Raw genomic sequence first — 13,765 nt, 5'->3', positions numbered from 1 at the left:
TTTAAAACAAATTTTGGAAGCTTTGGGGCCATCATTTCTTAAAAATGTTTTTCTGTTCTTTCTTCCCTATATTTTTAGAACTCCCATTACATATATTTGGTATGCGTGATAATCTTTGAGGCTCTGTTTATTTATAGTTCATTGTTTTTCTGTCTGTTCTTCAGATCAATTATATGATAGAAAGACTGTGTTTGAGTCATATTTTACTCTAATTTTTGAAATATGACTTTATTTAGTTCAGTGAATGTACAGTAGCTTTTGTACATCTTTGATAACACTCAAAAACACTTTCTATTAACTGATTTTTTTTTTCTGAACGTGGGTTACCCTTTTCTGTTTCACAATTTTTGCTGTTTCTTACAGTTCTTAAATGTTTAATCCTCTGGATATATTTTATCTTTTGTTTTTAGATATAGACTAACCTTCGTTTTTAAAGTTTTTCCACAAAAGGTCATTTAGTTATCTCAATGCCATTTATGAATACTCCATTTTATGTCTTCTAACATGAAATGGCATCTTTATCAGCATTAAATTTGCTTGTATTTATGGACTGATTGTGTTGATATTCTCTCCATTGATCCATTTGTTTACATCAGTGTCAGGAATACATTGTTTTAATTATAGTAGGTTTATATATTTTGCTCAATTCAAAATGATACGTATGTCCTATCATCATTAGGATTAATTTTTCAAAACTTTTCTATTTTCCTACTCAATTTTATTGATGAAAATCAGAATGCAGTCAAGTGCCAGAAGCTGGTATGTGGACTTTTATGGACATTATTGTTAATGTTTATTTTGCTAGAACAGTATTTGTGAGTTGAAAATATTTATGTTTAAAGATTTATCTGCATTTAAGGTTTGTTTTGTATACTTTAATATTTTATTTGATATTTTTACTTTATTTCCGTTTTGTGTATATTCAGTTACATTTATTTATTTGCCATAAAATTTTTTTTCCCAGTGCACATTCTAGCTAGGTTTCTATACAAAAATATAAAATTCTTGTACAATTATCTTCTCTCAGTTTACCTTACTGAATTTTCTTATTTCCAATTTTTTTTCAGATGCTTATCTTGCCTTTTCTTGTGAAACAACCATGTTATCATGAAATAATTATCTTTTTATTTTGAAAATATATACTGCATTATATATTCTTGCTTTATGATATTGGCTTGAATCTCTAAAAATCATCCACTAATACTGTTGCAAGAAGGCATCCTTACATTGTTTCTGATTTTACTGAGAATTTTCTTAGTGCTTAACCATTAGCATCATAGTAACTTTTAAAAATATAAACTATTTATCTCACTAAATCCCTCAATTCCTGGGTTACTGAGAGCTTTTGTCTTTTGTTTGTTTCTAGTATTTATCAAGAATGAATCTAGAATCTTCTCAAAGCCTATGAGCCTCTGTTAAGAATGATCAATTTATTTTAAATAAAACCATTAAAAAATTAATAAATTTTATTTTATATTCTGTAATATTTAAGAAATCTCCACCTCCCTAAGGTCAAGAAGATATTATTTTATATTATTTTCTAAAATATTTGTATTTCCCTTTCACATTTATGTCTTCAATCATCTAAAATTCATTTTTTTTTTCCTGTGGGCTTGTTTTATTTCTATCTTTAAGGATGTCCAGTAGTCCCAGCAGTTGAGACAACTGTTTATTGAAAAATCTGTACCTTTCTCATTGATGGAGCTACTTCTGTTCATATATCAGATGCCTATATATGTAGAGTCTGTTTCTGGGATAACTATTCCATTTTGTTTGCTTTTGTCAAGTTCATAGGTACACTACCAGTCTGGTACCACATTAAACCACGTTCTAGGCTTGAGGTTTTGTTTTGACCATCCAGTGATGTGAATTTGGACTCCAAGTCTGTGTAAAAGCTGGCTTGTATTTCCACCTTCACTTTCTCTTTTCATGATGAGCACTCAAGGCAATGATGTTAGCAATATCCTGAGGGTTCTTTTCACCCCTCACTAAAAGTATAACCCTTTGAGGTCCATCCTTTATTAGAGAAAGAGTGACCTATCTACTCCTTGCTTGGGGAAGACTCTTGCTTCAACAGTTTCTTCTGTCTTCTGCCCCTGGACATGGCATGAAAATGGAAGTTTGAGTATTTCAAGGATAAAGAATAACTCTAGGACAAGATAACTTTGGGGCTAACCCTATCTCCTGTATTCACTTAGATTTGGCTTAAAAAGTCCATATTATTTTATTAGCTCTTCTATACTTTTTTAAAGTTTTTAAAAAATTAATGTGGAATTTTTAATTCCTTCTCAGTGGGAGGGTGAGTTTGAATAAACCTTTCTTCCACATGAGAAGTATTTTACAAGTTGTTTGTCAAATTTATAAGAAAATGATCAAATCTTCTGTGACAAAAAATGGACAAATATTGACTATTGAGTATGAATGCCATCGTGCTGCTAATTCTAATTATTTTTCTTTTCTTTTAGCCATACCTTCAGAGTGTTATTTTCCTTTTTGTCATAAGATGTCTGGAAATGAAGTATGGAAGTGAAATAATGAATAAAGACCCAGTTTTCAGGTTGGGAAAATATTAATTGAAACCTGAATGTAATTTAAATGTTTAGTTTTTTTAAATTTGTAATTTCATTTATTTATTTATTTATTTGTTTTTGTTTTTGAAAATGGAGACAGGGTTTCAGGTTGGGAGAATACTAATTGAGATCCGAATGTAATTTAAATATTTAATCTTTTTAAATTTATAATTTTATTTGTTTTTATTTTTGAAAGTAGAAACAGGATCTTGCTATATTGCTCAGATTGGTCTCAAACCCCTGACCTCAAGTAATCCTCCTGTCATGATCTTAAATATTTAGTCTTTATTAAGGTACATTTAACATCAGTTTATTAAAATGGATTTACTACCCAACACTTGGCTAAGCACGTTGTACAGTGCTATTTTCAGAAAAAGAAAATAATTAGATTGGATGCAGGGATATTTAGTTTCTAAGTCATAGATTCTGATTTTAGGCAAGATGAGTTTTTGTCCTGTACATCTCTGTCAGTAGTGTTTAAGCATCGAAGCTTGCTTTTCTCCTGGTTATGGCCTTTATGGGTCCCTAAGGAGAAGGTATAGTAAAAACTGGTTCTGTATAAAACCAATTAGAATGATCTTTTATGAGGAAAGTGGTCATGATCTGACTGATGACAGACTAAAAGACTCATATGTCTACATTTGAGTGACTTAAAAGAACGAAGTGAAGGGACAGAGCCATTTGACAGATAGGATACAATGTTTTAAAGAGAAGAAATAGTCAAAGAAGATTTCAAGAGACTTGGCTACTGGAGGTGTTATTACTGCCAAGAAGAATCTTGTGGGTAATAATAAATTAATCATGTGATAATCTTTTTAAAAAAGGATAATAATTTAATTATAGGTGTTTATATTTTATTAACTGTTATTGTAAGCCAAAATTGCATTTCTATGTTATTTTATTTCTTCTGTAGAATCTCTCCACGGAGTAGAGAAACTCATCCCAATCCAGAAGAGCCCGAAGAAGAAGATGAAGATGTTCAAGCTGAAAGAGTCCAAGTAGCAAATACACTCACTACTCCAAACTTGGCGGAGGTGGACAACAGTGATTAGACCCTTAATAAAATGCTCAGATAGTTTGTCCTGTAGAATGGATGAGGTGTTGGTTTTTATTTTGAAAAACTGCTTTTGTTTCTTTAATATTTCTATTTATAGCTTATATTCAAATTATTATCTTTAAAAGTAACTACCCTGTTCTCATTCTTTTAATTTTTTCTTCTTCAGTTTTCTGTGAGTCTTAATATTCCAGCTCCTCATTCATCAGTGTAATCAACAAGTTCTCTGATTTTTTAAATCAATTTTAACAAAATTGCACGTTTCTCAAGAATTGCAATTTCATTTTGTATTATAGTTTACTTGTAATATTAATAACTGAATAGCATATGAACAAGAACAAATGAATTTACAATGCATGGAAATCAATAAGGAATAAAGTAGGAATGAAATTAGTGGAAAGAGCAAGGATAGATGCTAGCGTAATGCAAAGGGAATGTATTTGATTAGGAATTAATTTTATTAGTAGTTGATTAAGTAGCCCTTATTTATGAACATACATTTGGGCATTTTATTTGAAAAAAGAGGCTAAAACTCTTCAGCCTGACATAAAATTTAGTTCGGTTTATAGACTAGGGAATGGAAAATAAAACATTAATTCATAAAGTATCTGAAATTTAACAGGGAAATCATGCTTTGTCATGTTTTTCAGGAGCCAGTCATAACTGCAAGCTGTTTACACAAGGAATATTATGACACAAAGAAAAGTTGCTTTTCAACAAGAAAGAAGAAAATAGCCATCAGAAATGTTTCCTTTTGTGTTAAAAAAGGTTTGAATAATTGCTTCTTTTATTATTATTATAATGTTTCTTATTCTCTAGATTTAAGACTATGAAGGGGACAACTTTTTATTCTTTGAGACTGTTCATATATCCTGGTTAATGTGTAATTATAAAAGTTCACATGTCAGCAGATAAATCTTCTACTTCAAAATCATATCCCAATTCAAATGGCAAGAAACCCAATCTTGGATAAAGAAGACCCCAATTCTCTGTATTAATGTTGTAATACAGGAGATTTTTCAAGGTGCTAACTAAGCTTTTGTTTCAGAAATGTTATTTTGGGGTGGCCATGGTGGCTTGTGCCTCTAATCCCGGTGCTTTGGGAGGCTGAGACGGGAGGCTTGAGGCCAAGATTTTGAGACCAGCCTGGGTAACATAGCGAGACTCCATCTCTACAAAAAATTTTAAAATTAACTGGGTGTGGTGGTGCATGCATGTAGTTCTAGCCACCTGGGAGATTGATGCAGGAAGATCTCTTGAGCCCAGGAGATCGAGGGTGCAGCAGGCAATGATTATACCACTGCACTCCAGCCTAGGCAAAAGAGCAAGACTCTGTCTCTGGGAAAAAAAAAAAGTCATTTTGTTTCAAAATATTATGGAACCAACCAAGCAATTCTGGATAAGTCAACCTTGAAAATTCAAATATTCATGGTGACACTTTCTTCCAGGTGAAGTTTTGGGATTACTAGGACACAATGGAGCTGGTAAAAGTACTTCCATTAAAATGATAGCTGGATACACAAAGCCATGTGCAGGAGTGGTATGTGATATGTGAAGGAAATTTTATTTTAAATATTGATGACATCCTTCTATTATTCCTATCAGTAAATCAAATATCTTTTTAAAAAATAGATGAAATAATTTATAAAATTTCTCTTGCGTATTCAAAAAATATTGTAGTTTAATGGCCACTTCTATCTCCTTTAGTAGAAAGGGGATTGGAGCAAAAACCAAAGGTGGATCTGACATTCATTGTCTTCTGTAGGTGGTGTTACAAGACAGCAGAACATTGGTAAGGCAACAGCATGACAACAGTCTCAAGTTCTTGGGGTACTGCCCTCAGGAGAACTCACTGTGGCCCAAGCTTACAATGAAAGAGCACCTGGAGTTGTATGCAGCCGTGAAAGGACTGGGCAAAGAAGATGCTGCTCTTAGTATTTCACGGTACAGAGAGAAGTCTCACAATCTGTAGCTGGAGGAAGGGAAAAATATGTCATTTCTTCATTATATATAAAAAGGAAATTATAAACAATGTCTTTAAATTTTCATGCAAATAAAATGATTGAACTACCTGAATAAGAACCAAATCATAAGATTTAGCATGTATGAAAATGTTAAGGAGGCTTAAATTTACTGTCTAGAATAACAGTGCTTAGGGTTTCCTATAGTTGTTTTAGATAGGTGCATTTGCCATATACTTCATGTATAATCACACTGTTTTTTGTCAGATTGGTGGAAGCTCTCAAGCTCCAGGAGCAACTTAAGGCTCCCGTGAAAACTCTATCAGAGGGAATAAAGAGAAAGGTATGGACCGGGCTCGGGGTTGCTCTGTGCACCCTTGGCTGGGTGCCCATGGGCTGTTCCTCCCACTGCAGCTGTGCTTTGTGCTGAGCATCCTGGGGAACCCATCAGTGGTGCTTCTAGACGAACCATTTACTGGGATGGACCCCGAGGGGCAGCAGCACATGTGGTAAGGAGAGTGAATATTAAGTGTCAGAGTCAATAGAATATATCTAGGTTTTTATTTTATTTTTTGTATGTTTCTTTGTTACATTTTGCTCCATTAACCTCTGACGGGCACATCTTCTATTTTGTAATTCAGTGAAAGCTAATACAGCATTCAAAATTCCTCCAGGAAGGAAAAAATAGATATTTTAAGACCCAAATAGACTCTTGATTATATTTGTTTGGATTTTTCTTCTCTTATTCCTCTTCCCCCTGTCTTTTTATTTTTCCATTTCATTTTTCAATTATTGAAAGTCATATAGTGTGATGTTTCTCTATTTTTTACTCCAACTTTTCTGCTTTTCTTCTCCAATAGTGCATTATTTTAACCAATACTCTTCTTTTTATGAAGCCTATTAATATGGTACTATCATTAGGTAATGTAGCACAATTTTTATTCTTTTTCTCTATGGCAAGGATTTTCTCTCATAGCCTTGTTTATCTATGTATTTATTTATTTATTTGTTATTTTATTGTATTACTTGACACAGAGTCTTGCTCCATCTCCCTGGCTGGAATGCAGTGGTGTGATCGCAGCTCACTGCAGCCTCAACCTCCTGGGCTTAAGCGATCCACTCATCTCAGCCTCCCAAGTAGTTGGGACCACAGGCATGTGCCACCATGCCTGGCTTATTTTTAAATTTTTTTTAGAGATGGGGTTTCACCATTTTGCAGAGGCTTCTTGCATCCTAACATAACATCTTCTCTTTAGATTTCCTGCTTTTTTCTATTTATCTATTTTCCCAAATTACTTTCTAAATGTAAACAATCCCTTACTTTATCTTTAGGCAGATACTTCAGGCTACCGTTAAAAACAAGGAGAGGGGCGCCCTCTTGACCACCCATTACATGTCGGAGGCTGAGGCTGTATGTGACCGTGTGGCCATCATGGTTTCAGGAGCGCTAAGGTGGGTGCCTGTCCTGAGCCAGCATGAGACTAATGTGTTCTTACAGAGAGAGTTTCAGTTTGCTATGAACAGCTGATGCTCTACAGCTTCCTAACCTATAATTAAACACCTTCCTCTACAGTGAGAACCAAGGAATAAATTAAGAGACAAGTATTTTTTCTTTATTTCCCCTGAACTAGGTGTATTGGTTCCATTCAACATCTGAAAAACAAGTTTGGCAAAGATTATTTACTAGAAATAAAAATGAAAGAACCTAGTCAGGTGGAAGCTCTCCACACAGAGATTTTGAAGCTTTTCCCACAGGCTGCTCGGCAGGAAAGGTAAAGGATGTTTTTGGTTTGAGTGACAAGTATGAGTGTTTTCCATTATTAGCATCAATTAGTTTTGTGCTAGTCTAAACAGGAAGAGAAAGGCAGAGTGGATTTATTCATTACATAACAAGCTGTTTGAGGATTGCTAAGATGCATTACAAAAACTAAACAGTTATTTTTAGTGAGTTTTTAGACCTCAGAAAAGGTGAATGTTGTGTGTGTGTGTGTGCATTCATATGTATGTGTGTAAATGGAATGGCTTGGAGATTAAGAACAAAGTTCAGACAAATTAAACTATCAACTTTTAAATGATTTTTAAAAAATAAACAATGACAACAATGCTTTCACCTACAGGATTTTGCTGAATATAAATCGCATCAAGAGTTCCATAACACAGACTTCCATGCTTGAGAAGGATTGACTCTATCCTATATTATTCAATTATAAATCATTTGATCCTCCCAATGTTTCTTTTAAAGTTGTATATGGTCAGCCATGGGTTACAAGTAATGGTAATCAAATCGTTGTGAATAGCAGAATAAGGCTGAATTTAATTGAAAGATGAACAGAATTTTCTTGTATACCACTTCTATTCATTTATTTTTATAATATTTATTATATTTATTGAACACCTATTATCTGCTGCAGGCTATGTATTGAATAGTCAACAAAATAGACAAGGTTCTTCTCTTTTGGAGATGAGGATATTAAGCAAATGAAGATACAAATAAATGAGGATATGACATTGAGGTAGGGCTTTAAGACTGAGCAGGGTTCGGTCAGCTGAAAAGTGGGAGTGACAGACACTGTTTCCAGGAAACAGCTCGTTTGAAGAACCTAGGTCAAGAATGAATTCTACAAATGTGAAGGATGAAACAAAAGCTCATGTAGTTGATGTGTAAAGGGATATCCAAGTGGAGATGCCAAAATACAGAGATGTAGCTCACAAGAGAAGGAAGAGGTCATTGAGATCCAGTCTGGCAACAAAGTGGGGGATTTTTTAGGAGAATGTTGAGGCTAACAAGAGAGATAGGAAGTCAAGAGAGTCTAGGATGAACCCCAGGAGCTCTCAGCTTTGAGATGGGATTGAGGAAGAAAATAAATCTTCCTGTGTGGACAGTACCACCACAACCATACCAACAAATACTGAGGATTATCTAGAACAGCGCTGGCCAGTAGAATTTTTGGAATAATGAAAATGTCCTATCTGTGCTGTCCAGGATGGTAGTCAATACACATATGTAGCTATTGAGTACTTCAGATGTGGCTAGTGTGAATGAGGAGTTGAATTTTCAATTTTATTTATTTTAATTACTTTAAATTTAAATAGCCACATGGAGTTAATAGCTACTCTATTAAGCAGTGCAGGCCTAGAGAATTAGAAGGAAAATCATAAGTGTGGTTGTCTCAGAAGCTAAGAGAGAAAGAGTGTGTTTGTTTTAAGGAGGGTGTGTACAATTTTATTTAATGCTTTTGAGAAGTCTGCAGAATGAGGATTGAAGAGTGTTCATTGGATTGTGCACATGAAAAGGGGTCTGAAGGTCAAGAAAGAATTTTTTTTTAGCAGGAGAGGGTTCAACATATTTTAATTCTTATAGGAGAGACTGAAAATTAAATCTCAATCTCTCCTATGAGAGAAGGGAAAGGTAACACAAACGTTCTAGAAAGGTTGCTTTTTGAGAGTAAGAAATATAGCACAATAAGAAAGTGCAGGCTGAGTGGGAAAGATTCTTGATCAGAGCCATTTCTCAGAATTTATCTTCAACGTAAAATTAGAAGCAACTAGATTTTTGTTGTTATAACATTTTTTATGGTTGAATATAAGTTATTTCACATCGATACATGCTGTATCAAGTGAGACATTTTTATTTAAAGAACACTTTGAAAAATTATTTTACTTTGCCTGTTAATTCCTCCCCAGTGTTATCACACCGAAACTCAGTGGTCAATCTCACTCTTCTTCCTGACAGATACTCCTCTTTAATGGCGTATAAGTTACCTGTGGAGGATGTCCACCCTCTGTCTCGGGCCTTTTTCAAATTAGAGGCAGGTAAGTTTGGATATATATAAATAAGACTTTATGTATTGTTTGCATTATTTTTATGTAGAATATAGACTATGTAATTTCAAGTAGAACAATTAAATAGTCAATCAAAACCTGAAAAATCCCTACCAGGATAGTCATAACAATCTCAAAGAAAGTGAAGTGGTGGTCCTAGATGTGAGTTTACTCCACCTAATTCTTCCTGTGCTGACCAGGAAGCCCAGCCACAAGTCAGTCAGGTTACTCCATCCTGCAGGATTGAATTGGGGTACCAGGGCTATTTCTTACCATGACAACAGTGCATAGAATTGAAGGATAATTATGAGAACGTTGTCCCAAAGAATATCAAGGGGAGCTTTTGGGGTCTCTATGTTTCTAAAAGCCAAGGTACCAGGAGCAAATGTACAGAAGTAACAATTGGAGGACTGAGTGAAGGTCAGCAAAAGAAAACACAGAAGGATGAGGTGTAACAAGTCACAATTGAGGAGGGGCTTCTGAACTAGTTCCAGAGACACTGCATGTTTATGGCTATTGATGCAGAATGTACAAATGTGGGATTTGTTAAAAGGGAGCCAGCATGGAGTAGACTCCTCTGTAGATTTATAAATATAGAATAAATTATTCTCGACAGCTGATTGGAGTCCAAAGCATACATGTGAAGAATCAAAAGGATAATACTAAAATAGGACACAAGGAGCTTTTTAGAGAGAGTTTATAGGAAACTGAATGTGTTCATGCATGGCTATCTTTTATTAGCCATATCAGCACTCTTGTTTAATTTATCCTTCAAGGAAATATAATTATTTGGCCTATATCTTACAGTATCTAAACAATTTGAAGTTATTGTCTCTGTTGTATGACTTTACAAACACTTGGTGAAAAATATATAAGCCACTAATGTCAGTCTCTTTAAATGCAGTGAAACAGACCTTCAACCTGGAGGAATACAGCCTCTCTCAGGCTACCTTGGAGCAGGTGGGTTTTCATTGAACGAGTGAGCACCATCCAGATGACCTCTGTGTGAATCAGTGTTTCAGAAACACCCTGACTTTTTTGTATCTTTTTTATTTTCTCTTACTTAGGTATTCTTAGAACTCTGTAAAGAGCAGGAGATGGGAAATGTTGATGATAAAATTGATACAACAGTTCAATGGAAACTTCTCCCACAGGAAGACCCTTAAAAGGAAGAACCGCCTAACATTCAATTTTAGGTCCTACTACATTGTTAGTTTCCATAATTCTACAAGAATGTTTCCTTTTACTTCAGTTAACAAAGGAAAACATTCAATAGTTTAAACATTCAGTAATGATTAAAGTTTTCATTTTTAAAAATTTTAGGATGAAGGAAACAAGGAAATATAGGGAAAAGCAGTAGAAAAAATTAACAAAATCGGACCTGTTATTCCTTCCCAACATGGTCTATTTTGTGCTTAAAAATAATTTAAAAGTCATATAATATTAGGTTGGTTTTTGGTTATCATCAAAAAAGCTAACACTGAGCACATTTTACAAATAAAAATTTGAGGTTTTTTTAGCCTGAACTTCAAATGTATTAGCTATTTTTAAACATTAGTTACTCAGATTCTAATTTAATGTGACATTGACTGTAAGAAGATCTGATGAAATGGCACAACATAACATTAAAATGACATTCTGATTATAAAATAAATACATGTGAATTTTAGTACATATTGAAATTATATAGAAGAAAATAACCATAATCTGTAAGAAAGTACCACAGTTAATATTTTATTTAGCCAACTTATATTCAATGTATTTTTTATGGATCCTTTTTCAAAGGTAATATCAGTAGGCATAGTCATTTTCTGTATCTTTTCACCTCATAGTTCACGAACATTTCCCATGTCATTATAACACTTTTGTGTTATATAATTGCTGCATTAATGTTAGAGCTGTAGTGATATAATACCAGAGTTGTTAAGTTTGGGTTTTATGCAAATTTACTTCTTAGAAATAAAACTTTGATGGATTTTCTTATGTTTTGTTTACTAGAGTCTTAAGGTAAGTGGTTCAGATATCAACTGATGGTTCTTTCTCTTCTATAAGATTCATGTAACTTTATTCTCTGACCTGAAGAAAAAGTTATTATCCATCTGCTATCGTTTGGGTATTTGACCCTCTGAATCTCATGTTGAAATTTGATTCCCAGTGTTGGAGGTGGGGCCCAGTGGGAGGTGTTTGGGTCATAGGAATGTATCCCTCATGAATTGCTTGGTGCTGTCCTTGCAATTATGAGTGAGTTCTCACTCTGTTAGTTCTCAGGGGAACTGGTAGTTAAAAAGAGCCTGGCATCTCCTTCTCCCTCTCTCTGTCTCTCTCACCATGTGATCTTTGCACATGCTGGCCCCACTTCACCTCTGCCAAGTAGAAGCAGTGTGAGGCCTCAGCAGATGTAGATGTTGGCACCACGCTTCTTGTACAACCTATGGTTTCAGAATCCCAACTGAAAAAGTCAGCCTAAAAGTGTCCTGTGAAACACCTAGGAAGATAGGACGTCAGGCAAGCAACAACTTCAATGTGAAAATGTGTCTCGTTCCAAAAGCGGCAGGAGGACCACTGCCACAGAAACCACCCTAATGTCAGAAGTGGCAGTAAGAAGATAGGCCTGGTGGAAGCAGAGCTGACATGCAGTTGCTGACTTTCATATGCTTCCAACAAGCAGCGTTTGCAGCAGAGCAATAAGAAACATTGATTGGATGAATACAGAAGCAAATGAATCAGAAAATTTAGCAGGATTGTGTTGGATTGGGTAAAAAAAAAAAAAAAAAACTGTTGCAAATAAAATGAATGTACATTTTTTGCCCATAAAGTCTCAGTGTCTCAATCCATTTAATTTTTTTTATTGTGGCAAAGATATAATAAAACAAAATTTGCTTGAAATAAATCAGATACAGAAGGAAAAATACTGTATGCTTACACTCATATGGAATATGTATTTATAGATTAGGCACATTCCCTGAGGCAGGAAGAAATTAAAGATTACTAGTGGCTCGGGGGAGGAGAGAGTGGGAGTTATCCCTTCATGGTTACAGAATTCCTGTTTGGGTTGATGAACAATTTGAGAACTAGACAGTGGCGATGGTTGTATAATTGTGTGAATGCAATTAATGTCACTGAATTGTACACTTAAAAATTGTCAAAGTGGATAATTCATTTAATTTTAATTCTTATATGTTTTGCCATAAAAATTATAGTGTCTATACAATCTAAATTGGAAAATACTCTTTCTTAGCTAATACGTTTTTCTATCATATACACACAGGATAATATTATATCTACTATAATATAAATACTTAACATCATACTATGAACATCACAATTTCCTAGTTTATTGTATACCTAAGTCAGTTTAAGTCAGGTTTTTTGTTTTTTTTTTTTTTTTTTTTTTTTTGTGTGTATCTAGTATTTCAGTGTTTGGATGTACCAAAACTTTTTAGTTAAGAATAAATTGAAAGATATACAGATTGTTTCTCAGTTTTCCTGTTAGAAACAGTGCTGCAGAAGTTCTGTCCCTCTAGAGAACCCTGCCAAACATACACATGCAACATTGTTCCATGTATATATATATATATATATATGAGTTTATTTAGTAGTATTAACTCATACAATCACAAGGTCCCACAATAGGCTGTCTTCAAGCTGAGGAGCAAGGAAGCCAGTCCAAGTCCCAAAGCTGAAGAAACTTGGAGTTCCATATTTGAGGGCAGGAAGCATCCAGCACAGGAGAAAGATGTAGGCTGTGAGGCTAAGCCAGTCTAGCCTTTTTATGTTTTTCTGTCTGCTTTTTATTCTGGCCGAGCTGGCAGCTGATTAGATGGTGCCTACCCAGATTAAGAGTGGGTCTGCCCTTCCCAGACCACTGACTCAAGTGTTGATCTCCTTTGGCAACAACCTTACAGACACACCCAGGATCAGTACTTTGTGTCTTTTAATCCAATCAAGTTGACACTCTGTATTAACCATCACAGCAATTATCTATGTAATCACTTCAAATATATTCCTAGAATGTCTGGGTCATTGTGTGGAGTTGTACCAATCCTTTCCATCCCTAGCAGTCCAGAAATTTACCCAGAAAGGAAGGAATTAGAGACTGTTGGCAGTAATGCCAAGTGAAGTGCCCATTTCCATAAACAAAAAAAGAGGGCAGAAATATACAGCTAACATGGAACCAAGAAAGGTCCCAGGCTTTTATTATAACATTGTTAGCATCCCAAATAATTATTTGCTACATGAAAGAAAGATGCCAGGAGCTAGCACATCTGTGATTAGATTGGGAAAGGTGGAAAGTGAAGAGAAATTTGAAAGCCCATATTACGTTCTTCGACCTTGCTGGGGAACTTATGAAATCATGA

General features: G+C 34.6%; 1 protein-coding gene across 1 annotated transcript in view; it reads left to right on the top strand.

Moving 5' to 3' along the window:
- Window positions 1-11,386, top strand: part of ABCA10 (ATP binding cassette subfamily A member 10) — a 79,667-nt gene extending 68,281 nt beyond the window's left edge. Inside the window, exons 27-38 of the mRNA XM_026456777.1 lie at window positions 2,466-2,557; window positions 3,484-3,604; window positions 4,275-4,392; window positions 5,073-5,164; window positions 5,390-5,568; window positions 5,853-5,928; window positions 6,000-6,094; window positions 6,918-7,037; window positions 7,217-7,357; window positions 9,319-9,398; window positions 10,312-10,367; window positions 10,475-11,386. Of these exons, the coding sequence (XP_026312562.1) occupies window positions 2,466-2,557; window positions 3,484-3,604; window positions 4,275-4,392; window positions 5,073-5,164; window positions 5,390-5,568; window positions 5,853-5,928; window positions 6,000-6,094; window positions 6,918-7,037; window positions 7,217-7,357; window positions 9,319-9,398; window positions 10,312-10,367; window positions 10,475-10,573 (1,269 nt within the window). The 3' untranslated portion in view covers window positions 10,574-11,386. The remainder of the gene's footprint in view (window positions 1-2,465; window positions 2,558-3,483; window positions 3,605-4,274; window positions 4,393-5,072; window positions 5,165-5,389; window positions 5,569-5,852; window positions 5,929-5,999; window positions 6,095-6,917; window positions 7,038-7,216; window positions 7,358-9,318; window positions 9,399-10,311; window positions 10,368-10,474) is intronic.
- The last annotated feature ends 2,379 nt before the right edge of the window (window positions 11,387-13,765 follow it).

The sequence above is a fragment of the Piliocolobus tephrosceles genome, chromosome 16, assembly GCF_002776525.5.
Source record: "Piliocolobus tephrosceles isolate RC106 chromosome 16, ASM277652v3, whole genome shotgun sequence".
Lineage (NCBI taxonomy): Eukaryota > Metazoa > Chordata > Mammalia > Primates > Cercopithecidae > Piliocolobus > Piliocolobus tephrosceles.
This window is presented reverse-complemented; position numbering and strand designations above follow the sequence as displayed.